The 26,648-nt window shown below is 42.3% G+C and overlaps 1 protein-coding gene across 1 annotated transcript in view; it reads left to right on the top strand.

Annotated features, from left to right (window-relative positions):
* Positions 1–26,003, top strand: part of LOC127051265 (golgin subfamily A member 6-like protein 4) — a 40,670-nt gene extending 14,667 nt beyond the window's left edge. Inside the window, exon 2 of the mRNA XM_050953358.1 lies at positions 25,106–26,003. Within this exon, the coding sequence (XP_050809315.1) occupies positions 25,106–25,620 (515 nt within the window). The 3' untranslated portion in view covers positions 25,621–26,003. The remainder of the gene's footprint in view (positions 1–25,105) is intronic.
* Positions 26,004–26,648: the final 645 nt, after the last annotated feature.

Raw genomic sequence — 26,648 nt, 5'->3', positions numbered from 1 at the left:
TGAAATCTGCTAATTGTCCCATAGCTGGAAAAAGTGTTCATAGCAATGTTACATTTGTCCTTCCTCCCTCTGACCCCAATCCCCTCAAGTGTCTGTCACAGCACTTGCTGGGTCTTGATTTAATTCAGATGGTAAATGTTGTGAGACAGTGGGTCTTTGAACATGTGTTTGAACAGCATCTAGCACAATGGAGCCTTTGAAGGCTACTGTAACACAAATAGTAGATCTGTACATCCTGCTCCCACTGAAGTCAATGTGAGTTTTGCCATTTACTTCTCTGAGAGCAGGCCCTTAATCTTTGGGGTTATCATCAGTAATATGGGAATAACAATGTTCACTTATTTCCCAGGGGTATTCTGCGACTTTCTGGAAAGCAGGTTGAGATAATCAGATAAGACATCCAAAAGGGAGGCAAAATATTCTAAATTGTGGCCCAGAACCTTAGATGGTGTAAATTGGAATTAGTAGAGCTACATTGATTTACACATATGGAGGGTATTGTCTTGAGTGTCTTATTTTAACATAGCTTTAAGCAAATTTGTCACAAGTCATTAAGGCTGACTTCAAAAACCTTGGAATTTCACTTTAATTGATAATAACAGTACCTGGTTCTTATATAGCATTTAACATCAATAGATCTCAAAGTGTTTTAAAAAGCACTTTTTAAATATTGTTTGGGTTCAGAGGAACACCACAATATTCTCATGTTTCTCCAGCTAGAAGGTTACTAACCCCTTGAGGCTGAAATATTGAACTAGAAATCTGACCAGGACAAGTTTTCTTTCACATTCAATTGCTATTTATTTTTTCTCCTGTTGTTATATGGGGTTGAGCTTTCTCGTGGTATTTGGGGCACTTCTACCTGGCATCAAGGAGAGCAGAGACGATCACAAAAGTGAAATAATGTTTATCAACTTAATTGAACATTTTTCATACTTTGCAAAAGCTTTGGTTTCAGTCTATTTTGACTTATTGGCAAATGTTTGTATTGGTTCTTATTTTATCCAAACAAGATTCCTAGATTTTATTGCCATAAAGGGACTATTATTATAATCAAATTTGCTCTTCAGCATAACCCAGGCAATAAAATGTCAACCAGCAATACTTGCACTAAACTCAATAAAATGTGGTTGAGCTACAGAATATCTTTTAGAAAGACATCTGCTCCTTCGGTAAGCTGTTCCAATGGTTAATTGTCCTCAGTGTTAAAAAATACGTGCCTTATTTCCAGTTTATATTTGTTTAGCTTCAAATTCCAGCCATTAGAACCTGTCATGTCTTTTTTTCTTTGCTAGAATAAAGAGCCTTCTAGCATCTTTCCCCCATGTAGCTACTTATATACTGTGATCAAGTGATCTTTCATCTTCTCTTCAATAAGCAAAGGAGATTGAACTCTGTAAGTCTTTCAAGGTTTTACCCATCCCTAGAATGCAATTTAATAAAACATCACACATTAGTTTCTTTCTCTCTCTCTCTCTGTTCTTTCCTTTCCCAAATTTTGTTGGCCACCAGTTCCCTGTCAACTAGCACTTCATCCACCCACAGTCCCCAGCTGCCACTAGTTTTCATTTTACATCCAAAGGAGCAGAATGTATCACCTGCTGTCAACACTGCCATTCTTCCCTGTGTGCTGGGAGGTGATGAGTCATCCCTGAACTAGAGTCTAGTCAATCAACAAACCAGGAGCTGGTCTGGTGACTCTGAAAGCAGGTATATAAGCCTCAGAAGATAGCAGTTGCTTTGTGGCCTGGAACTCTCTGCTGCTTGACAGTGGTGATGGACTTTTTATCCTACTCCACTCGTGTCCTTAATCCTGCTGCAGCTCTGCTTTGGCAGCAGCCTAATTCCAGCCCCTACTTTTACTTTGTTCCAATCCTGCTTTTTATGCCTGATTCTGGCTTTGACCCTTGGCCTGACTGCCACTAGTCCAACTACCAGGTGTCACCATCTTCACTTCTGTTTTATACATGCAATGTATCAAGAAAAGGTAATTGTACAGATCTTCACTGGCCTAGGATGAGATGTAGTCAAGAGTTCATTTCTGGACCTTAGAGGTCAGTACTGTATTCTGCTACCCAAAGGAATCTTTTGCTTCATTTATTCCACAGACAAACTGTATTTCTTCTGTAGCAGGAAGAGTACTGAGCATATGGACACAGGGGGGTCTGTCAGGTGCCTGGTTTTCCTGCAAGAAGGAAACTTGGAAAATCCAAGAAATGGAAAGCAGTATTTGGACTATGTCCATCCCACCTAGCCTTCACCATAGGAAGACAAGGTTGCCTCTGTATACATTGATGATTTAGGTAATGAAAAGGTTTAGAGCTTCAGAACCAAAACCTGAGATCCATTGCACTGGCTGAAATACAGCCTCAGAGGAGGTGCTGCAGGAGCCAGTGCAGAAGATTTCATGGCTCTGGGCTGTACAGGACGCAGAGGGTATCTCACAGTTGGGTCAAATTGGGTACCCTTAAATAGCCTAACATTGGTTCAAACAGTTTTCTAATTGGAAGAATTAGCCATATGTCCCCTTAGATATAGCATCTTGGACAGCCCCTTAGATTGTTTATGCCTAATGCTGGAGAAGGTGGAGGGCAAAGCAATTCTTCCACCACCTACCCTCTGCTTCTTCTCCCACCTCAGTGGACGATGGGGAATGAATATGCATCGACAATCTTGTTCATATTTTATGTGCAATTTTTATCTTGCAATGCCTTTTGGAGCATGATGATTCACGGGTGTCGTGAGGACTCCGTAGTTAATGCTTGTACAGGACTTTGGGGATGGAACATGGTAGCTAAATACTATGTGTTAGTATTTTCCCATCAAGCCTATGTTGCCTAATGTAGAATTTGGTGCCATTCTTCTTCAGCTATGAAGGGATCTCACCACAGGATTTCAGCCCAACTTGCTGCAGGGCTCACAAAGCCAATAAGAAGGTAGCACCGTGTTATACTGTGTATTGCAAATCAGAGTAAGGAGCTACTGCTTTCCAGCTCTGCATGACCGGGTGAGTGAATTAGATCCACTGATCACTCCTCTACCCTCCCTGAATGACCGGGTGAGTGAATTAGATCCACTGATCACTCCTCTACCCTCCCACCAGGAACAAAATTACTCCCTCAGGATGGGACCAGACCTGTGAGCACTGCTGGGGCAGGCCATAAGAGCCCCCAATTTCAACTGCACTAGCTGGAAGGATCTTCATTGTCTCCTGCCCTCTCTTCCACAGTTGGCACTTTGGCCTTAGCCATCTTCACGCACAGCATTGATGCTGCCATGGTTTGAACTTTACCAGTTTGTCATCCAGTTCTTTCATTGCCTGCTTCTTGCTGCCATTTAATTACCCTTACGAGTTTTTGCCTCCTTGCTGCCAATGGCTTAACTACTCCATTGCTGCTGCTTGAGTAACTGAGCCTGGCATTTGTGTCATCTCTATCATTGAATTAACTCCCTGCCTTATTATTAGTTTTAAAGTTGTCCTTTGATTTACTCATTGCTCCAAATGATCGTATTCTGCCCCTGGAGTCTCATCATACCACCTCTTCTCTTTCCTCACTCTTTCTCCTCTATTCTCCTCCTTTCTATTGCCCCTTTATCACTCCTAATCCCGTACCCAGCTCATTTCATATAATCAATGTAATAGAACAGGGTTACCTGTCTAAACACCATGCAGATATATGCTACAAAGTAAACTAGAGAGGGAGTGGGCACCTAGTTCTCCTCTTCTCTACCTTGTGTCATCATTGATACCTATGCAAAGTAAATGTAAAATGCTGCCAGATCAGCTTGTATATCTATGTTGCTCTCACCTTGCTGGGATGTAGATGATAGCCTGAGGTGCAACAGAATGAAAAGTCAGGCCAAGTACATGCACATGTCCAAGAAATCACATTTTCTTATTTTATCTGTGTCCTCTCCTCCCTTTAAACTCTCTATTTGTGCATTATCACCTGTGCTATTGGTTCTAAACACAGAACATCAGATTATGGGACCTCAGGCTTAACCCTCAGCTATGCCCAGTAACTGCTGGGTTCAGGACAAGGAGGAAATCCTAATCCAGCCACCAGAATAGTTCAGAGCAGCTCTGGTTGGCTGCCTGTTGTTGCAACACTTGATCTGCCCAAAAGGAATTGCTGGAGTGCAGTGCACTCTGGGCATGCCATCTCCCGTCCCTGGCATACCATCTACCCTGAAGGTTGCAAGGGGTATATCATAGGAACTGGTTACCCAAGTTCCACACTATAATGAAGTAATACCCAGAAGAAAGACTCTGGTGGCTTCCTGGCCCCTATTTGCCACAAGATATGTGTAAAGGGTCTGGAGAGGGGCTGAACACCACCTTTTTTACAAGTCTGTGAAGCACCATGCAAAGGTTTGGTTCTACTTTGTAAATAATATGAATAAGGTAAATATTCCCAAGGAAAAGAAAAGGCACAAAGTGTAAATGACAATGATTCACACAGCCTTAAGAACAGTGTTTCTCAAACTTTTGTACTGGTGACCCCTTTCACACAACAAACCTATGAGTGAGAGCCCCCCGTCCTTAAAAATTAAAACCACTTTTTTTTTGTATTTAACACTATTATAAATGCTGGAGGCAAAGCGTGGCTTGGGGGTGGAGGCTGACAACTTGTGACCCCCCCATGTAATAACCTGGTGACCCCCTGAGGGGTCATGACCCTCAGTTTGAGAACCTCTGCTTAAGAGTAAGTATAAGGAAGGGAACTTGAAAGGAAACTCAAAGGTATGAAAACCAGAATGTATAGGGGGAAGAAAGGAACTGTTTCATGTTCATTTTGTACATCGGCATTGTTTTATCAGTGGTCTGTCATTAGTGTTGTTCAAGAAACACTTATTAAACCTTGAAACAACAGGACAAACCCATTACTTTTCAGAGTTATGCAAGCCGAGGTTGTTACATCTCCTCCTTTTGTAAAGCAGGAGTTCATGAAAATAATCTTTTATTCCTTTCTTCCAGCAAAGACACTCAGCAGCATGCACACCTAGACCTGCACACACACAAGCACATTGAATACACTCATGAGATCTTAATACACACTGCCAGTTTTAACACATATAAATAAAACTGTCCCCTTCCCATTCTAATGCAACCGGAGTGAGCAAGACCTGTAAGATCAAGAGCTGGTTTATGGAAGGTCAGACAGTCTTCTCTACTCCAAAGCCCAACAGGGAGTGAAGAAATCCCCAGAACAGTGGACCTGAGCAGACAAGGTAAGAGTCACAAAAAGAAGGAGTGCTGGTTTCCTGGCATGTTCCTCCCCACCCCCACACTGATCTAGCAGAATGCAATCCATGAGTGCTCACTGGGGGATTGTGCTCCATGGAGGGTGGTCCATGGCTACAGCATTGTCTCCCATTCAATCTATGTTAGCACTTACCGTTGCAGTATTAACTTAAGGTGATTCCTCTGCTACTGAGTTAACTGCCTTCTCCTAACTTCTGAGAGTGAGTCTGGCAGTGCTGGAAGGTGGGATAGCACTGGTGCTCTCATGGTGGCTAGCAGGAGCTTGGATATGGCATATAGGCACAAAATCCATGCAGAGTCCAGTCCTAGGAGATCTGCATGCTCAATGGAGAGAAGCCTCTGTCATCCTCAGAAGGGAAATACCCTCCCTTTCTAACCTGCCCACATGGAAATGATTAGTTGGAAACTCTGAAAGTAAATATTCAGGGAGTTTTTAGTCCTCTTGTGTGAGAATAACCCACATTGATCTGGTATCTCTGAAGCCACTGAGGCTAGCAATAAATTCCTCTCTGTATTGAAACACTGAAAACCCTAGGCTTCCTGGCAAGGTCTGAGCTATCAGGTCATAAATTACATCACTCTCTTGACCAGCTCAGCTTTTCCCCTGTGTTTGTTTTTTGATAGTATTGTAGTGACCAGTTTCTTCACAATTAATGATGTCAGCCACTTGAAAGCTGGAATTGACAGTTTACACACAGTGTAATAAAACTTTGGCTTCTCAGCAGAGCTGGTTAAAGTAGTGGGGTGTTTGTTTTTTGTAAAATTCTACAGACCATGCTGCATGAATTATAACATCCACTTCACCCACAGTCCCAGCACTACCTGATATAGAAAGTGGGTGTAGGGTATCCCCATCCTCCCAGGAAAAAGTTTTTATAGTTCATGGTGACGTTGTTTTTCAGATCCTCATATAAAGTAAGCTTAGTATGGCAAAACTGTTGGCACTGGAAAGCATAAAGTTATGTTTTGAATAAGGCACTGGTGTGTAAATACTATATCCTCAGCTGACCTAACTGGTCTGTTTAATTGTGTCAGTACTGAATGGTTTATATACCTTTCATGAGGATTGAAGTAATATTCATAATAAACATTATTTGTCATAGATCTAGTCAATTGCATCTGGTGAATGTATAGAATTTAAAAATATAGAGGTATAAAATGTATAATATATAGAAGACTAATGGTACTATGTGACCAGATATATATTTACACAATGAAGAGTAATGGTCTATTGGGTAAATAAGATAAAAATGTTCTAAATTGCATAAACAACTCCTTGCTGTGTTAGCAGTGAAAATAGGTTAATTATCAGTAAGGTTGCTTAAATGAGTTTCCTGTGCATATTTACCTGGAACACTCATACAGCTTCATAGGAGATTACAGCAATTACTATTTGACCTCTTAAAACAATGTCTTCTTTAATTTGTAACAAGAAGAAAGAGAAGAATTGAAAAACCATGAACAGGGTTTTACCTTTATTTTATTTGTTTGTTTAATTAAAGATAAACTGGCACTTAATGCAGTTCACACTTACAAGACAATGCCGCAAGCCCAAAGAGTAAGAGATCCGGTAAACTGAAACCCACTCAGACTGAGTGAAAGTCCATGTATGGAGAAGCAGAATGTCAGCTTTCAATCTTCAATGCACAACACAATTCTGCTTCAAGTCAACTTCTGCTTCTCCTGAGGCTGCTGGAGCAGAGGGAACTTCCCTGTGACATGGCTCCACTTAAGGTTATGACCTCAAGGGATTGATGCTTGTTGGGCTGAGGTAGAAAAGGAAACTACAGGGCCTGTGTCTTCTCCCGCTCTGGATCACACTGTGGAAGTCTGCATTCTGCACTGTCCCGTTCCATGACATAACGTGGGTTCCCCATGTGTAATTATTATTAACTGGCACTATGAGCCAGTGGAAGAGCCTAGCCCTGCCTCCTCACCCACAATCCCAGTCCCCTGTAGGTTAATTCGCATGCTGGGATGGTAGGAAAGAGCATTCTTTCTCCAGGTGCAAGCCCTGTTATTGCGCCAGGCTTTTGTTCAGAAGGCACAAATAACAGAGGGATTTCTTGTTCCCTCACCCACTCCCTGTATGAGCCTGACCAGACATCCCAATTTTATATGGATAGTCCTGATATTTGAGGCTTTTTCTTATATAGGCTCCTATTACCCTCCCTCCCCCCCCCAACCCACACACCCCATCTGTCACAATTTTTGACACTTCTATCTGGTCACCCTAAGCTCTGCACATTTTATTCTCTGGCCTGTTATGCAGGAGATCAGACTAGATTATCATAACGGTCTTTTCTGGCCTTTAAAATCTATTCATTTATCTGGCCCCATATGTGTATATTAAACAAGACAGGTGGATCTTCTGTGGTGTTAATATCACTATCGTCCCCACAGTCCCATTGATGTCAATGGGTGTTCTTTCTGCGCAAGGATCAAAGGTAGTATGTAGCTTTTATAGATCAAATAAGTATGGAATACCCAGGTTTCAAAGGTAGCACAGGTAGCTTATTCTACCTCTTTGGTGCTGAAATCCCCAAAGGCTGCCTCTCATAGCTACTTTAACCTCTGCGCCCTTTAATATTATGGACTGGTTTGAATTCAGGACATATTTACAGACTGCATTGAAAAAAATAATTGATTTTACTTGATTGGGAGTTTTGCCTGATTAAGGACTGGATATTCTGTCTCAATATATGGTTCATAACATCAGGCAGGGTTTCAATAAAAGGATTTCAAGACAACCTTTGGTTCAGCAAATGCACAAAAACAAAGATTTTGATTTTTTCAGGGCATGCACTGAAGTGCTGCCAGGGTGAATTTGGTGTATAATTGTAATTTCTAAGAATAAATTCAATTAAAACTGAAACAAAATCTCTGCAAGGAATATGGGCTTTAAAATGTAAATTTCACATGCTATGGATTGTCATTATTTTAAGCCCTTTTTAGAAACATAAAATAAATGTTTTTTCAGACATGAACACAGTCCATTCAGATGACAAACTCCTTTGTTTCATTAAGTCTCCCTTTGAATGCTTTGGATTAGGTATTTAGCACTTGGCACCTAATTAAGTAATTATCATGGAGTGATGCCTGTCCCCTTTCTCCAGAGGATTAGAATCTGATGCTAAAATTGTGGGGCACATCTCTTTTAAATGACAGATCTGTATGATTAAAAACTTGGGACCCTATTTCCCTCCCAAACCAACATAATTCCTATAAAAAAAGCAAAATATCACAGCAAATCAAAATTCAGGCCTCGCTTTTCTAGGCTTAAAAACAAACCCCACATTTTATCCCATTCTGACAAATCTGTTTTTCAGTATATTTTAAAATTAATGGAGATAATATTCTGGGGTAAGATGGACAAGAGAATTTGTGTATCTTCTAAAAACAAGATTTTCAAAGAATTTCAGCTAGAATGACAGCAGAACAGTTCTGTGGTTCACCTTCTCTGTGTATGGAGCAGACCCTTTGTTTTTTCCCACTCAGTGGGTTCATGAAATTTACATCGCCATTTAATTAAATGTTTGCAACAATAATTGACCTTAGGAGTAACTCATCTGGTAATAAATAGATTCCATTGGTTCTAAATAGTTGTTTACTGGCTCTGAGGAGCTATTTATAATCTGGTAGATTTGCTACTACTCATCAACAATTTGCTTAAATACATATTCCATTGTATAATTGACAGTGAATCAGAATATAGATTAGCCAAAGTTTAAATGTGTGCCACATCAGAAGATAATGTAGGGTTATTTTTTTAAATCCTTTTGTTTTGATTCCCAGATGACAGACAGACAAGATAGAGACAGATTTTTTCAATCATATTGAATTTTTCTGGCTTTTTGAGCTGCCCGACCTTCAAAAAAATTACACGTACATCTCCATTTTAGTTCAGTATTTCAAGTCAACAAGCAAGAGAGTTTTGTTTGGTTGGTTTGATGGAGTACAGCAACAATGGCACTTGGTTATGCAAAACCATTATGGATATACAAACTGCTGCATACATTTCATATTCTCCTCCCCAACAAAAGACGGCTGTTATACTCTGCTTTTGTTTAAAACCTAAAAGCCAAATTCAGAGGTGGTGTGTAAAGCAGTGTAATTTAGATTCCTTTATGCTCAATTAAATACTCTTAGACCTACTATGATGTGGAGCTGGAAGAAAGCGTAAAATATACTAAATAAAGTAGGGGATGGCCTTCTTTAATGTCTGCTTCCTAATATTTAGTTGCTTTTCTTTCTCTGCTTCTGGCCCTCAGAGTAAATTACATCAATGTACATCTCTCTAGACTCCCTTACACTCAGCTAGACTCAGAGTGCCAAATGCACAGTGATGTGTAAGAAGAGGCCTGGAAGTTGCATGCTAACAAGTAGGTGTGAGTCTAAGAAATAAGTAGATCAGTCTAAGCCCTGGTCTACACTGGGTGGGTGGGTGGGATCGATCTAAGTTACGCAACTTCAGCTACGTAAGTAACGTAGCTGAAATTGACGTACTTAAATCGATTTACCATGGTGTCTTCACCGCGGTGAGTCGACTGCTGCCGCTCCCTCGTCAACTCTGCCTGGCATGCTGGAGTACAGGAGTCGATGGGAGAGCGCTCGGGGGTCGATTTATCATGTCTAGACTAGATGCGATAAATTGATCCTTGCTGGATCGATCGCGGCCTGCTGATCCGCCGCGTAGTGTAGACATACCCTAAGAGAGTCTAAATATGGCCTCACCTCTAGGCCAGTTGTACAGATGGATAACTGAGGCACAAAGAGGATACATGACTTTCCCAAGATCACACAGAAAGTTCATGGCAGAGTTGTAACTTGAACCCAAGTCTTCTATGTGCTAGGTCAGTACCTTAACTATCAAACCATCCTTCTTTACACAGAAGCATTGTATTGCTTTACTTTTATTGGTATAATTAAAGCAGTACAGCTCCTCCTCCCCAGCATGGACATTATTATATTACTATCTTTTCTTCTTTCTTTCTTTGTCCTTCCACACCTCAGATGCATAGGGGGTCCACTAGTTTCTGTCATTTATTTCAGTCTTGTTGGGGTCTGTTCAGGCTACTGATGGATATGACTTCTTTTGCTGCTGTTCTGTGTAATGTTTCTCTAGGTCACCCTACTTTTCTTTTTCCCAGGGATGTCCATATTATCAATTTACATAGAAGTCATGTTGGTGGCATCTTTAAAGTGTGTCTTAAATATGTCCATTGCTGTTTCTTTCCATATTTGATGCTTTATAACTATATCGGTTTAATTCACACTTTAGGTTAAACCAACACTCCCCTCCTCCTTGAAAATACTTTCCTGTGTAAACAAGGCCAAAGGCTTTATATGGATTAGGATTTAAGGATGTGTTGTTGGACCATGTTGTTATCTAGCTCATTCCAGTTAATACTTTCTAAAATTTTAGTCAAGACAAAGCAGATTGCACTTTAACACATAGTCCAGTAAAGGCTATACTCCTCCATAGGCTTTGATTCAACCATCTTAGTATGTCTAAAGTACAACTTTCTTTGTCTAGGTCTATAGTGGAGACTTTTAATGGTTTAGTAATGTCACTAGGTGGTGTATTTATTTATTATTATTTTATTATTATTATTTTCAACATATAGGCAGTTATACCAGCACAACACTGATTTTGCTGCTAGAGCTTATTTCATTCAGGGAACTGGCATGAGGTATATGGGGAAAATTACTCTTCTGCCAGTATAAGCTGCTCCTACACTGCAAGGACTTGCTGGTATAGCTAGACCTTTTCTAGTGTAGACAAGGCTTTTGTCTTGACTAGAATTTTAGAAGGTATTAATAAGATTGTGATAGATAAAATCAACTAACATAATCCAAGAATATACTTTTAACCCTAATCTAAGATAAAGCCTTAGAATCCCCTCTTTATTTGGCCGTATGCATTTCCCAGGAACCTAACAATAATAGTATCTCAATTTATTTATTTTGGTTTTAAAAATGCATGTTAAGATTGCCCATCCCATGTACCGAGTCACCCTTCTAATAATAAAAACACAGTAATCAACAATTACACCAAACGGATGGCCACAATCATAATCCATTCACACCTCACTGATCTCATTATATTGTAACTAGGAAATAACCAAATACCCATCCTACTCCAATTGCCATTTTCCATTTTCCCCACACATTATCAAAAACCATTGCAGTGAAGCAAGACATTATTTTGTTTTGAAGGTGGTTCCTAAAAAGAAAGCAGATAAAATCAAGTACTGAGTTTTCAAAGTGAGACATTAATGGGAGGGAGGAGGAGTTGGGAGAATTTGATCCTAAAGTGACAATGGGTGTTTATCATACTGGTCACATTTGGTTTGAAAATAGAAGAAAAGCGAACATTCCCCAAATTGTGCTATCCACCTTGTTCCCAAAACCAAGTCAAGCCTAAAAGGATAAATTGCTGGTTTCATGTGAATTCATGTGAAGGAAGGTTCCTTTATTTTAAATGAGACTGACTCAGAAAAACCCTGAGTTCTAGCATATGCCAGTGAAGTAGTGTTCTATGAAGCAACCAGACATCTGAAAAGCCTGGACACAGTGCAGCTGAGGATCCAGAGAGCAATCCCCATAGGAGTTCTTTCCTCTGCTGTGCTCAGAAAGACGTTGGAGATCATCGGTTCCACAGCAATGGCACCCCTAGGTACTCCCTGCTGGAACCAATGACACAGAACTTTGCCCCTGTGTTTAAAAGCATTGATTTATTGGCATCATGTTGAAAAATGAAAGCCCAAGGCAAACGTAATTATCTATGTATGTATTCATGCAACACCAGTTACTGTGGTATCTTGGTATCAGTGTAAAAGCTAGTCTAAAACTATTCTCCCAAGTAGACTTTGCTCTTCCCATGCTAAGGTTTAACTGATTATATCTGCAGAGGTTCATTTCCCTTTCTTCTTTCTTTCTTCTTATTATTAATTAGAATTAGCATAATAAATGCTGCAAAGTATCACCGTGTGGTGCTGGGTTTACTCCATAACATCATGGAGTCTATTCATCTCTTCAGTTTCCCAAATAAAAGTATAAGAGAAAGGCGGGTTGGACTGTATTCTCTCTCACGAGACAGCCCAGTGAATCCTGAGCTAGGAACAGCTTCCTCAGCCCACATCTTCACTCCATTCTGCTTTCTCACTCACTGTCATTTCTTGATCACTTTTCTTTGGATACTGTGGGATAAATTCTCAAAAATGACTTCTAATTGTGTATGCTTCCATTTCTGCATGTCCAGCTTTGGGTAGCTGGCAATTTAGGTCTTGGTGCCCCAGAGCTGAGGCAACCAAGAGTAGAGCTCACTTAAGAAGATTTAGGCCTGTATCGCTCAGTTAGCCCCTGCATGTTGGCCAAAATTTATAAATATTGGTATGGTGGTGGAGGTGGATCTGAGGAAAGGGCAGATTTGTACAACTGTTCTTAATTGTTTCCAGTACCATGGAAATTAAAGACTGTTTTAGAGCGTACTAATTTGTTTTCTCCTTTGTAGATGCATTCAAAGCCTCTGCACTGGTAAATAAAGTGTGTGCTTCTTCTATTTCCCCTATATTCATACTGTTCCCATACACTAAGCACTGGCACAGATTTCCCCTTTGTGAAAGTATACTGTGTAAAGTGAGCAACGTTAGCCAAATCCTCATTGCAAGTTTACTGAAGCTATACTACAGATATATTTGGCTGTGTATATCAAATCTGTATGGTTTACTGCTCCTGTAAAACTTCACCTGGGATTAGATTGTTAAATGTATTAAAGGGCTAAAGATGCATATAAACACCAGTGGAATTTTCAGAAGCAGCTAAACTCATGAAGCACTTTTGAAACTTTAAGCATCTACGTAATTTTTGAAAATCTGGCCTGTGATATTTATACATTGACTTAATCTAGCCCCTTTATCTGGCAGAATACAGAGCAAAGTGTATGCCTGTCTTTGTATGGAAAGGATTTGTGAGTCTGGGGTGAAGAAAAATATATGCAGCGTAAGTCCACAGCACCAAACTCTTTCACACAGTTGTAAATCTGGAAATATCTCTGCTGAAGTCAGTGGAGTTACTCTAGATTTGGAATAGTGTAAAATTAGAACAGAATTTGTTCCTAGCATGTATTGCTTTAAATTTTAATACCATACATTTGTCCAAAATCTAAATGGATCCATGTCTATATTTGTCTTTGGAAGCATATGACATTTGAGAGAGTGATTCTATTTGCCAACAAGAATTAAAAATAGCATATAAAGGTATTTAATGCAGAGTAAAATCAGACATAAATGGTGTATGAGTGCATCACTGAACAATTCAGGCTGCAGCCTCTTTGACAGATTCATGAATAGCTTATCCCCTTCTAATTTCTGCATTAAGCAGAGTTATTCTTAATTTTATGATGCTACTTAGATCTTTGGTCACTGACAGATCTCAGATGAGTCAGATTCATTTGATCGTGCTTTTACTTTTCAAGGAAACAAATCTGCTCTGAATGTTACAAAAAGTGAATAAATAATCAGCAAGAATCATACTATTTTGCACTTTTATGGCACTTATCATCCACAAATCTCAGGAAACTCTAGAAAGCTGGCTACTTAATATTCCCATTTATAAATAGGTAAACTGAAACAGAGAGATAAGTGACTTGCTGAAGATCAAAGCAATCCAGTGACAGAGTCAGGAACCAAGTCCATGTTTCCTGATTCCTAGCCCCCAGATCTAATCACTAAGCAGTGGGACTGTCTCCCCTCATGAGAAAATCCATTTAAGTTGCTTGGGGGAGGAAATCTCCATGAGATTCCCTTCACAGAAATTCCCTCAAATTGTTCTTTTAGGTTCACAGGGTCTGCCCTCAATGAAGCTGAAATCTTCTAGAGATCAGTATCTATGGGTACTACTTACCGCTCCATGCTCCTTCAGTCTATAAGGTTCTGAGGATATATTGGAGGAATGACCCCTTGTTACCCCCAAACTATCTGAATCTCAAGGAGGCTGTCCCCATGGAACTTTGTGCCCCTGATGCACTCCACTCCCCTGTCTTTAACTCCCTGACTTCATCTGAGGGCATTGGTAGAAACCTCAAAGGGGTAGCTGCTGGTAAGAGCAAGGCTTTGGCCCCTTCTGCAGTAGTCAGCAATGGGGAAAACTCTACACCCAGTAAATAATGCCAGCAGAGTTAGCTGCTGTGTGCATTCCCAGCATGCTGTGCACTCCCTCCTCCACCCGCATCTAATAGTCTATATGGGTTTACAAGCCAGAATGTGGTCCTTAGGAAAGACACGTACCACACATGTTACAGAGACTGCTCAGATCCTTAGGGAAGGCTCATCTCTTGTACAGTAGCAATTTTTCATAGTTTAATACCTCATCTGTGCCTTTTTAAATGCAAAATGCCAAAGACAATCAGGCCCTACTGCAGTGTTTTTGGCAATGGACCACAGACATAAATAGAGGCATCAACAATTTCTCTTCCCAGATCAGTCACTTTTTTTCTAATAGGATCCAGCACACTGGGTTAATGACAAACAGAGTATGCTGCTGGATTATGATTCTCCCAGGATCAGGAAACAAACTTTAGCTAAAGCAGCATTTCCCAGAGATCAGCCTTAACTTAAGCCTAGATTGTGCCCTTGAAACTAATGGGTGGACCTCCTCCCACTCCTGGAGAAGTGTGTCAGCCACTTCACCAGCAACATCCTTCAGTTGACCCCACAAAGCGCACTCCATAGGTCTGGAAATCCATCTGAGATTCCTGCATGAGACAGGGGAGGAGTAAGTGGGGCTGCAAGAGGAAACACATAGAAGCTATAATTGATTTCCACTGGAATTCAGCCCCTGTGGTGGGGCTTAGAGGGGATCTTCAGGGTAGTCAGAGCTATTGGCGTTTCTGGTATTGGTGATGAGCCACAGAAAATCCAGAGCACAGGGTAAGCACAGAGCTTCTGTGCACATGGTCCGGTAAAGCCTCAATATTCACGTGGGATCTATATATCTTTGGGGCCAAGGACTACCTTTTTCACAGTAGATAGACCCTTTCCACTGATAGAAGCATTCAGAGGAAATACTACAGGCTGCTCTGCATAGTTCGCCAGTGTGCCAGGAGAGTATATCTCTGGTATGCTGTTTAGGGAGTGCAGCATATTCTCTGCTGAGTGGTTGGCCTTCTAAGCATCCTTCCTTTCCCCTTTGGCAGTGCTTGCACTCTGGAGGGAGAGAGAGAGAGGGACCTTACCAGGAAGTGCATAGGCTGAAATGGGCTGGCCTGTGTGCAGAGTCATGAGTTAGGGGGAAGGTCCTTGTATACTCCCCGTCCTTTGCACATCCAGTTGGGGCCTAGTCACGAAGTGGCCAGAAATGAAAGTGGAGGGAGGGAATTCAGCTTTTTGCACAGCTGGCTCAAAAGGACCATGGAACAGGTGGAAGCTTCTCCTCCCAGAGACTACCCTGGAACAAGGAGCTCCAGGAGAGGAGGTGCTGGATATTCTGGGGCAGAATGGAAGAGGGACAGTGGAAAGAGGAGTAGAAAGAGAGGTTCCACTTTCCTGCAATGGACCACAGCAGTGATGCAAGTTACAGATGCCACCTGCATGCAACATGCAACAGAAAGACAAGGCATGCATTGCAGGGAGCAGTTGCAGATTTGTCCATAATTAAGATCCATGTTTCCTCTATCAGAGGGGTAGCCGTGTTAGTCTGGATCTGTAAAAGCAGCAAAGAATCCTGTGGCACCTTATAGACTAACAGACGTTTTGGAGCATGAGCTTTTGTGGGTGAATACCCACTTCGTCAGATGCTTGTAGTGGAAATTTCCAGGGGCAGGTATATATATGCAAGCAAGCTAGAGATAATGAGGTTAGTTCAATCAGGGCAGATGAGGCCCTGTTCTAGCAGTTGAGGTATGAAAACCAAGGGAGGAGAAACTGGTTTTGTAGTTAGCTAGCCATTCACAGTCTTTGTTTAATCCTGAGCTGATGGTGTCAAATTTGCAGATGAACTGAAGCTCAGTAGTTTCTCTTTGAAGTCTGGTCCTGAAGTTTTTTTTGCTGCAGAATGGCCACCTTAAGGTCTGCTATAGTGTGGCCAGGGAGGTTGAAGTGTTCTCCTACAGGTTTTTGTATATTGCCATTCCTAATATCTGATTTGTGTCCATTTATCCTTTACCATAAAGACTGTCCAGTTTGGCCAATGTACATAGCAGAGGGGCATTGCTGGCATATGATGGTGTATATTACATTGGTGGACATGCAGGTGAATGAACCGGTGATGGTGTGGCTGATCTGGTTAGGTCCTGTGATGGTGTCGCTGGTGTAGATATGTGGGCAGAGTTGGCATCGAGGTTTGTTGCATGGATTGGTTCCTGAGTTAGAGTTATTATGGTGTGGTGTGCAGTTACTGGTAAGAATATGTTTCAGGTTGGTAGGTTGTCGATGGGCGAGGACTGGCCTGCCACCCAAGGCCTGTGAAAGTGTGGGATCATTGTCCTGGATGGGTTGTAGATCCCTGATGATGCGTTGGAGAGGTTTTAGCTGGGGACTGTATGTGATGGCCAGTGGAGTCCTGTTGGTTTCTTTCTTGGGTTTGTCTTGCAGTAGGAGGCTTCTGGGTACACGTCTGGCTCTGTTGATCTGTTTCCTTATTTCCTTATGCAGGTATTGTAGTTTTGAGAATGCTTGTGGAGATTTTGTAGGTGTAGGTCTCTGTCTGAGGGGTTAGAGCAGATGCGGTTGCACCTCAGTGCTTGGCTGTAGACAATGGATCGTGTGATGTGCCCAGGATGGAAGCTGGACGCATGAAGGTAGGTATAGTGGTCGGCAGGTTTTCGGTATAGTGTGGTGTTAATGTGACCATCACTTATTTGCACTATGGTGTCTAGGAAGTGGACCTCCCATGTAGATTGATCCAGGCTGAGGTTGATGGTGGGGTGGAAGCTGTTGAAATCATGGTGGAATTTTTCCAGAGTCTCCTTCCCATGGGTCCAGATGATGAAGATGTCATCAATGTAGCGTAGGTAGAGAAGGGGCATGAGTGGATGAGAGCTGAGGAAGCGTTGTTCCATGGCCATAAAAATATTGGCATGTTGTGGGGCCATGTGGGTGCCCATAGCAGTGTCACTGATCTGGAGATATATCTTGTCATCAAATTTGAAATAGTTGTGTGTGAGGATAAAGGCACAGAGCTCAGCAGCCAGTTGTGCTGTGGCATCATCAGGGATACTGTTCCTGACAGCTTGTATTCCATCTGTGTGTGGGATGTTTGTGTAGAGAGCCTCTACATCCATGGTGGCTAGGATGGTGTTTTCTAGAGGGTCACCAATGCATTGTAGTTTCCTCGGGAAATCAGTAGTATCACGGAGATAGCTGGGAGTGCTGCTGGCATAGGGTCTGAGTAGAGAGTCCACATATCCAGACAGTCCTTCAGTGAGAGTGCCAATGTCCGAGATGATGGGGCGTCCAGGATTTCCGGGTTTGTGGATCTTGGGTAGCAGATAGAATAACTCTGGTCAGGGTTCTAAGGGTATGTTTATTTGTTCTGGTGTTAGTGTAGGGAGTGTCCTGAGTAGATGGTGCAGTTTCTTAGTGTATTCGTCAGTGGGATCTGAGGGAAGTGGCCTGTAGAATTTGGTATTGGAGAGTTGTCTGGCGGCCTCCTTTTGGTACTCAGACCTGTTCATGATGACAACAGCACCTCCTTTATCAGCCTCTTTGATGACAATGTCAGAGTGGTTTCTGAGGCTGTGGATGGCATTGCGTTCTGCATGACTTAGGTTATGAGGCAAGTGATGTTTTTCCACAATTTCTGCCTATGCATATCAGCGGAAGCATTCAAAGTATAGGTCCAGACTGTCATTTCGACCCTCAGGAGGAGTCCATGTGGAGTTCTTCTTCTTGTGCTGTTGGTGGGAGGGTACCTGTGCATCAGTGCACTGTTCAGTGTTGTCCTGAAAGTATTCTTTGAGTCAGAGATGGCGAAAGTAGGCTTCCAGATCGCCGCAGAACTGTATCACACCATCACTGGTTCATTCACCTGCACGTCCACCAATGTAATATACGCCATCATATGCCAGCAATGCCCCTCTGCTATGTACATCGGCCAAACTGGACAGTTTCTACGGAAAAGGATAAATGGACACAAATCAGATATTAGGAATGGCAATATACAAAAACCTGTAAGAGAACACTTCAACCTTCCTGGCCACACTATAGTGACCTTAAGGTGGCCATCCTGCAGCAAAAAAACTTCAGGACCAGACTTCAAAGACAAACTGCTGAGCTTCAGTTCATGTGCAAATTTGACACCATTTGCTCAGGATTAAACAAAGACTGTGAATGGCTTGCCAACTACAAAACCAGTTTCTCCTCCCTTGGTTTTCATACCTCAACTACTAGAACAGGGCCTCATCCTCCCTGATTGAACTAACTTCATTATCTCTAGCTTGCTTGCATATATATACCTGCCCCTGGAAATTTCCACTACATGCATCTGACGAAGTGGGTATTCACCCACAAAAGCTCATGCTCCAAAACGTCTGTTAGTCTATAAGGTGCCACAGGATTCTTTGCTGTTTCCTCTATGTTTTTTACAAATCTGTTATTTAGAATGTTTTGAAGAATAGTTTTCACCTACCGAGTTGAGCCTTGGGCTGTTTACAAACTTTTGGTAGAAGGATTCAATTGACTATACAATATTCAGAAATCATGGTTTGAGATTTGTGTCTTTTTTCCTATGTCAGATAGTGTTTTGGTTTCGTCACTGGAGATGACTTAACCTCCTTTGTAAATCACTGTATTTCAGAATAAAAATAATGTTGTTTCTTGATTTAAATCAATCATGGTTACAAACCTGAAATTCACTGTTCCCCAACATGTGTGTTCAGTGCTGAGCAAACCAGGCTCCGGGCCATGACATGACTAGGGTTCCTAGTCTCTTAATAATAATAATTATTATTATTATTAAATAATGAGTATTAATATAGATAATAAACAATGACTAATGAAGGGTTTAGAGTTACAAGATACACATCTCTTTGCACTATTACAACTGCTATGAGGATCAACATAGAAGATGGCTGGCATGGTCAAAGTCTGCCAGTGCACAGACAAGTAACTTCTCATATGAGCTGTGTTCATTGGATCTTCCTAACTGTGATAACCCACCCCAATGAATGATCCAGAGGAGCAAGATAATTGCTAATATAGTCTGGGTGAAAAATTCCTTTCTACCCCAACATCTGGAGATTGTTTAATGATTAATCGAGCACGTCTCTATAACTGAAGTGGGTTCTTTGTCTCAGAGTTGAGCTCTTGGGAATGTTCCCTTAACAGCTTATGAACCTCCTTACTTGTCAAGTTCTTAGCAATGAAAAGTGAGCATTAAGAGGAAGAAATCAGTTGGAAATTTCACTGTGGCAAAAGCAATAGCTAGAAAATTGCTCTGTACTCTTTGGCAAGTAGAAGAGCTGAAGGTGCTACAGTCTGTCACCAAACTCATAAAGTAACATCAGAGAGTGGTCTCTGAAATGCCTTCTTTGGAAGAGAAAGATTTTCATGGTGTGAATGTGTGAGAACAGCTAGAGTTTGAACATCACTTTTAAACAAACACTGGCTAGGAATCAAATATCTTACTTGTCCAGATATTGTCCTGGCTACTGTATTAAGGGCAGAACAGAAACTGACTGCCCTTATTTTGTTCTTATTCTTCAAAAGCACCACTACTGAAGTCCTCAGATACTACAGTACTGGGTTTGATATAAAGGTCAGATAGATTAGGCAGACAGGTAGGAAGAACAAATCTATTTAGGGACCCTATCGGAAAGAAACATTAATCCTAGAATGGACAGAGAGGACATCAGTGTTCCAGTCCATCTTTGACACTAGCCCCTTTTCGTAGCATAGACAAGTCACTTCACTTCTGCTTCAGCTTCCCCATCTCTAAAATGGGTGCAATTATTTTTATCTACTTCAAAGGATATTGTAAAGGTCAGGACTATGTGCATCATGAAAATTAAAAGGACTAAACTATATTATAATTTGAGTCTCATCCAGGTGGTTAATAATTGGAAGTCATTGCCATTCACAGACGGGGTCAAGTTCCAACAGAATTTTCTTGAATGTTTTCCCCATGTCTCTTACACAGATTTCTGCTTTTTTTATTGCTGTTGAACCAACCTATGTTTTATCTGCCAAAGGCCTGATTTTCATCTCAAAATAGGTGTAAAAGCAGATGAAGTTCGTATATGGAGTTACAATTTTGTAAAACTGGTGTGAGATCAGGGCCAAAGAATTTTACCACATGATTCTGCACCACGACAGAAAGAACTGTCCTGTGAGCAAGAAGTGGCTGTGTGATCAGAAAACCACTGAGAATAAGAGATTGTAAAACAGTAGCTATTGACTGATGTTAACTAAGAGACCTCCTCCCCTCTGCTAGGATTCAGGTAGCCTGACCTTCATCCTAGGGCATCTCCATTGATTGATTGTATTAGGTTGACAGCATTGGGTTTAGCTGATATAATTTTGTTTCTTTGGTTGTTTTAAATAAAGTGGGAAAGGGAAAATTATAGCCATTGGAGACAGGGGCTACTGACACCTGCTGTGTGACCATGGTATCAATCTTCTGACACGTTGACCCATGTATAGTGACTGAGCCAGGAAATAAAAACCAGACTCTTATCACCACTTCTCCATTTCACATCTTTCTTCCCTTGCGCTCTGTAATAGCTGGGCACGCAGATTATCTCTCTTCCCTTACAAGTCTTAGTACACTTCGGTTCCTGCAGAGAAGCATGTTGCTTCCCCTTTACCCAAAGGCTGTGAGAGCAGGACCAGGCACGTAATATCTCTTCAAGGGAAAACACCGTTATTCTTATTAGATCTTCAAGGATGTGTTTGCTTATTCTTCTTTATGTTGACCTTTGCCTTTCTGAATATTGCTGCAATGCTGGAAATATATCCTCAGTTGAATTGTACTTGGTAAACAGAGGGGGAGAGAATTTCCTCTGACGTGCCTAATAGTCATGCCTTTGGTGACAGAAGTTTTAACAGTTGGGTGCACTGGGCCCATGAAATTGAAACAAGTCATCCCATTGATTATTAATGAGACTACCTAGCTGAATTTTTGTCGATCATTCAATGTTAGGGCTCCGGTGACACTGTAAAATAAGGCACCCTAGCTACCCTTTTAGAGTTTTCTGCAGAACTCTTCTAACGATTTACAGCCATGTAGTCTGCCTGGTGCTGTATATCTTTCTATAAGTAATGTAAAATATGTTTAGTTAAACACAAAAGTGTGAAACATTCCACTGTGGTGTTTCAGTTACCCTTGCTTCCTGTTTCCAATTTTCAGATTTACAGCCCTTTCCTGACAGAGCCATCAAGGTTCTTTTCTCTGCAGAAAACCAAATTTTACATATCAGGTTTTCTTTAAGGGTGAGGATTAAAAATATCACACTGAAGTTATGCTTAGCTATGACTCTGAGCCTGGCTGTCCTCTCACACTGCTGTGATACTGGTATAATTCCATTGACTTTATTGGAGTTACAGCTGGTGTCAGTGAGAAAAGAATCATCCCTGTAGCACTTCTGATTTTTATGAACATTCCCACAATGTACTGTGTTGTAGTTTAGCTGTGAGGGGGAAATACATGTGGGAGATTTACTGTAACTGAAGTACTTATCACTTCCTACTGTGTGATGGGGGTTCCCCTCCCTCAACCTCCCTACAAATACATCACACCAGTTGGTCACAAACAGCAACATATGATTGCCGGTTGCTGTTTCACTTTTGGTAAATCAGATGCAGAAATCTTACGTACCGGTAGTCGGATTTTGATAGTTTTCACTCCCCCTTAACTTCACTAGGGCTGTTGATAAATCGCTTGCATTTTTCTTTATTATTATTTTTTTATTATTATTATTACCATGGTGCCTAAAAAATCTAGTCCTGGACCAGGATCCCATTGTGTTAGGTGCTGTACAAACACAGAACAAAGAGACCAGTCCCTGCCCAAGGAGCTTACAACCTAAGTATAAGACAATAGAAAACAAATGGTTAAAGACAAATGGGGAAATATAAGCAAAGAATGAGACAATATTGACCAGGAAGTTGTCTCAGCACATCAATAGTATTAGCAACAAAGAGTCCTGTGGCACCTTATAGACTAACAAATGTTTTGGAGCATGAGCTTTCGTGGGTGAATGCCCACTTCATTGGATGCATGTAGTATTAGGTGATCAAATCCAAACTTTGGAGATATCATCCCAGTCTCTGGATAAGCAAATCATATAGATTCCTGGGACAAATCCTCAGTTCCTTTCTCAGAAAAAATCTCATCTAATTCAAGATCTTCATTAATGACCGAGCAAGGAATTCTGGATCTGGGCTCAATAAATCAGAGATAGAAAAGATCCATTGGTTCTTTGGCAAGATTGTTCTGTCATTCACCTGCACATCCACCAATGTAATATACGCCATCATATGCCAGCAATGCCCCTCTGCTATGTACATCGGCCAAACTTGAAACTTCAGGACCAGACTTCAAAGAGAAACTGCTGAGCTTCAGTTCATCTGCAAATTTGACACCATCAGCTCAGGATTGAACAAAGACTGTGAATGGCTTGCCAATTACAGAACCAGTTTCTCCTCTCTTGGTTTTCACACCTCAACTGCTAGAACAGGGCCTCATCCTCCCTGATTGAACTGACCTTGTTATCTCTAGCTTGCTTGCATCTGAGGAAGTGGGTATTCACCCACGAAAGCTCATGCTCCAAAATGTCTGTTAGTCTATAAGGTGCCACAGGATTCTTTGCTATTTCTAATGTGTTGTCCAATGTTGTTTCCATTGTCCAAAGTGATGGGACTTTTCACTACTTCTCTTGGGAGACTGATTGACAGCTTATTGAATGTCACCACTAAGGCCTGGTCCACACTACGCAGTTAAACCGATTTTAACAGCGTTAAATCGATTTAACGCTGAGCCCGTCCACACTACAATGCACTTTATATCAATTTAAAGAGCTCTTTAAATCGATTTCTGTATTCCTCCCCAACAAGAGTAGTGCTAAAATCGATATTAACATATCGGTTTAGGGTTAGTGTGGCCGCAAATCGAAGTTATTGGCCTCCGGGCGGTATCCCACAGTGCACCACTGACCGCTCTGGACAGGTATCTGAACTCTGATGCACTGGCCAGGTATACAGGAAAAGCCCCGCGAACTTTTGAATTGCATTTCCTGTTTGGCCAGCGTGGAGCTCTCATCAGCACAGGTAACCATGCAGAGCTCATCAGCACAGGTAACAATGCAGTCTCCTGAGAACAGAAAAAGAGCACCAGCATGGACCGCACGAGAGGTACTGGATCTTATTGCTATATGGGGAGAGGATTCAGTGCTAAGAGAACTCCATTCCAAAAGAAGAAATGAAAAAATATTTGAAAAAATTTCCAAGGCTATGATGGGAAAAGGCTACACCAGGGACTCAGTGCAGTGCAGAGTGAAAGTTAAGGAGCTCAGACAAGCATACCAGAAAACCAAAGCAGCAAATGGAAGATCCGGGTCAGGGCCAAAAACATGCCGCTTCTGCGCTGAGCTGCATGCAATTTTAGGGGGCTGTGCCATCACTACCCCCCCTTGTCTGTGGATTCCGAGGTGGGGGTTATAATCTCAACCATGGATGAGTATTCAGCGGAGGGGGAAGATGAGGAGGAGGATGAGGAAGAGGAGGACGACCTTGCAGCAAGCACACAGCACTCCATTAGCCCCAACAGCCAGGAGCTTTTTGTGACTCAGACGAAATTACCCTCCCAGCCCTCCCAAGCCACTAGCCCAGACAGTGAAGCCACGGAAGTGACCTCTGGTGAGTGTACCTTTGTAAATATAAAACATGGTTTAAAAGCAAGCATTTTTTAATGATTGATTTGCCATGAGGGCTTGGGATGCATTCACAGCCAGTAAAGTTACTGGAAAAGTTGGTTAACATGTCTGGGGATGGAGCAGAAATCCTCCAGGGACATCTCTATGAAGCGCTCCTGGAGGTACTCCAAAAGCCTTTGCAGAAGGTTTCTGGGCAAGGCAGCCTTGTTCCGTCCACCATGGTAGGACACTTTACCACGCCATGCATGTAGCAAGTAATCGGGTATCATTGCATGACAAAGCATAGCTGCGTATGGTCCCGGTGATTGCTGGCATTCAAGAAACATCTGTTCTTTATCTCGCTCTGTTATCCTCAGCAGAATGATATCGTTCATGGTAACCTGGTTGAAATTCAGGAATTTAATTAAGGGGACAGAGATGGCCATTTTCCTACTGGGCTGTTGCTTAAAAGAAAGCCTTCCTTGCACGTAGCAAAGTGGGGGGAGGGGTGGGTAATGGCGCTGAGCTTTTTAGCGTTTGGCCAGCAGGAATCTTCCCAGCTACCAGCCACGCGGTGGAGGGGGGAGAAACGGGGGTGATTAGCAGTGATCTTCCATGATACCAGCCATGCGGTGAGGGGAGGGGTAAAGCAGTCCTAGAGAATTGGATTGGGGAGGGGAAGGGTTGGAGTCTGCTGCTGCTTGTTAACAGGAAAGAAGCAGGGCACTGTGTATATGAAGGCTGGAGAAGCTGTGGCTTACCATGACCGCATGCAAGCTGAATTGTGATGCCCGGACCTGCGTCTGTGAGATCTGTAACACCAGAGCCGCAGGCACTCAATATTAAAAGTTTCCAAATGCGACCTTGTAGTGAAATCACATGTGCTATGTAAGGTGAATAGTGTTGTTCACTGTGAAAGAGTATAACCATTGTTCTGTAAAATGTATCTTTTATAATCCTTCTCTCCCTATTTTCCCTCCCTCATGCAGCTGCACATTTTTCAAGCTTCCCTACTCCATCCCGAAGGCTAGCTCAGATAAGGCGGAGGAAGAAGAGGACGCAAGATAAAATGTTCTTGGAAATCATGGAAGTAACCCGCAACGAAAGAGCTCATCTGAAGGAGTGGAAGGACATGGTAGCAAAGTACAGGAAAGATACCAGTGAACATGAGGATAGGAGGGACGAACGTGAGGATAGGAGAGATGCTCGAGATGAGAGGTGGCGGCAGGAAGATCAGAGATGTAGGCAGGAAGATCAGCAGTGGCGGGATGCAACGCTGGAGCTGCTGTGTGATCAAACCGATATCCTCCGACATCTGGTGGATCTTCAGGAAGAGCAGCGGGGTCACAGAGTGCCGTTGCAGCCCATGTTTAACCACCCTCAGTACTCACCATGTTCCATATCTTCCTCACCCAGATGTGTAAGAACGCGTGGGGGAAGGCTTTGTGCACCTGCCCACTCCACCCCTGTGGACAGTCCAACCAAAAGGCTGTCATTACATTGAAATATGCTTAATGGCCTTTTCCTTCCCTCCTATCCTCCTCCCAAACCACACTTGGGATACCTTGTTAATTCTCTTCCTCTTTTTATAATTACATGCTTTTTAAACGATAGTGACTTTATTTCCTTAAGCAAGCTGTAATCGAAGGGGGAGGGTGGGTTGCTTACAGGGAAGGAGTCAATAAGGGGCGGGGGAGGTTCATGAAGGGGAAACAAACACAGCAGTCACACCGTACCCTGGCCTGTGATGAAACTCGTTTTCAAGGCTTCTCTGATGCGCACCGCTTCCTGGTGAGCTCTTCTAATCGCCCTGGTGTCTGGCTGCGTGTAATCAGCGGCCAGGTGATTTGCCTCAGCCTCCCACCCCGCCATAAAGGTCTCCCCCTTACTTTCACATAGATTGCGGAGCACACAGCAAGCTGCAATAAGGAAGGGGACATTGGTTTGGCTGAGGTCTGAGCGAGTCAGTAATGTGTGCCAGTGAGCCTTTAAACGGCCAAATGCACTTTCTACCACCATCGTGCACTTGCTCAGCTTGTAGTTGAACAGCTCCTGACCACTGTCCAGGCTGCCTGTGTATGGCTTCATGAGCCATAGCATCAAGGGGTAGGCTGGGTCACCCAGGATAACGACAGGCATTTCAACATCCCCAATTGTTATTTTCTGGTCCGGGAAGTAATTCCCTTGCTGCAGCCGTTTAAACAGAGTAGTGCTTCTGAAGACGCGAGCGTCATGAACCCTTCCTGGCCATCCCACGTGGATGTTGGTGAAACGTCCCTTGTGATCCACCAGTGCTTGCAGCACCATTGAAAAGTACCCCTTGCGGTTTATGTACTGGGTGCCCTGGTGCTCTGGTGCCAAGATAGGGATATGGGTTCCATCTATCGCCCCCACCACAGTTAGGGAATCCCATTGAAGCAAAGCCATCCACTATGACCTGCACGTTTCCCAGAGTCACAACCTTTCGTAGCAGCAGCTTAATGATTGCTTTGGCTACTTGCAGCACAGCAGCCCCCACAGTAGATTTTCCCA

Source organism: Gopherus flavomarginatus, chromosome 5 (assembly GCF_025201925.1).
Source record: "Gopherus flavomarginatus isolate rGopFla2 chromosome 5, rGopFla2.mat.asm, whole genome shotgun sequence".
Lineage (NCBI taxonomy): Eukaryota > Metazoa > Chordata > Testudines > Testudinidae > Gopherus > Gopherus flavomarginatus.
This window is presented reverse-complemented; position numbering and strand designations above follow the sequence as displayed.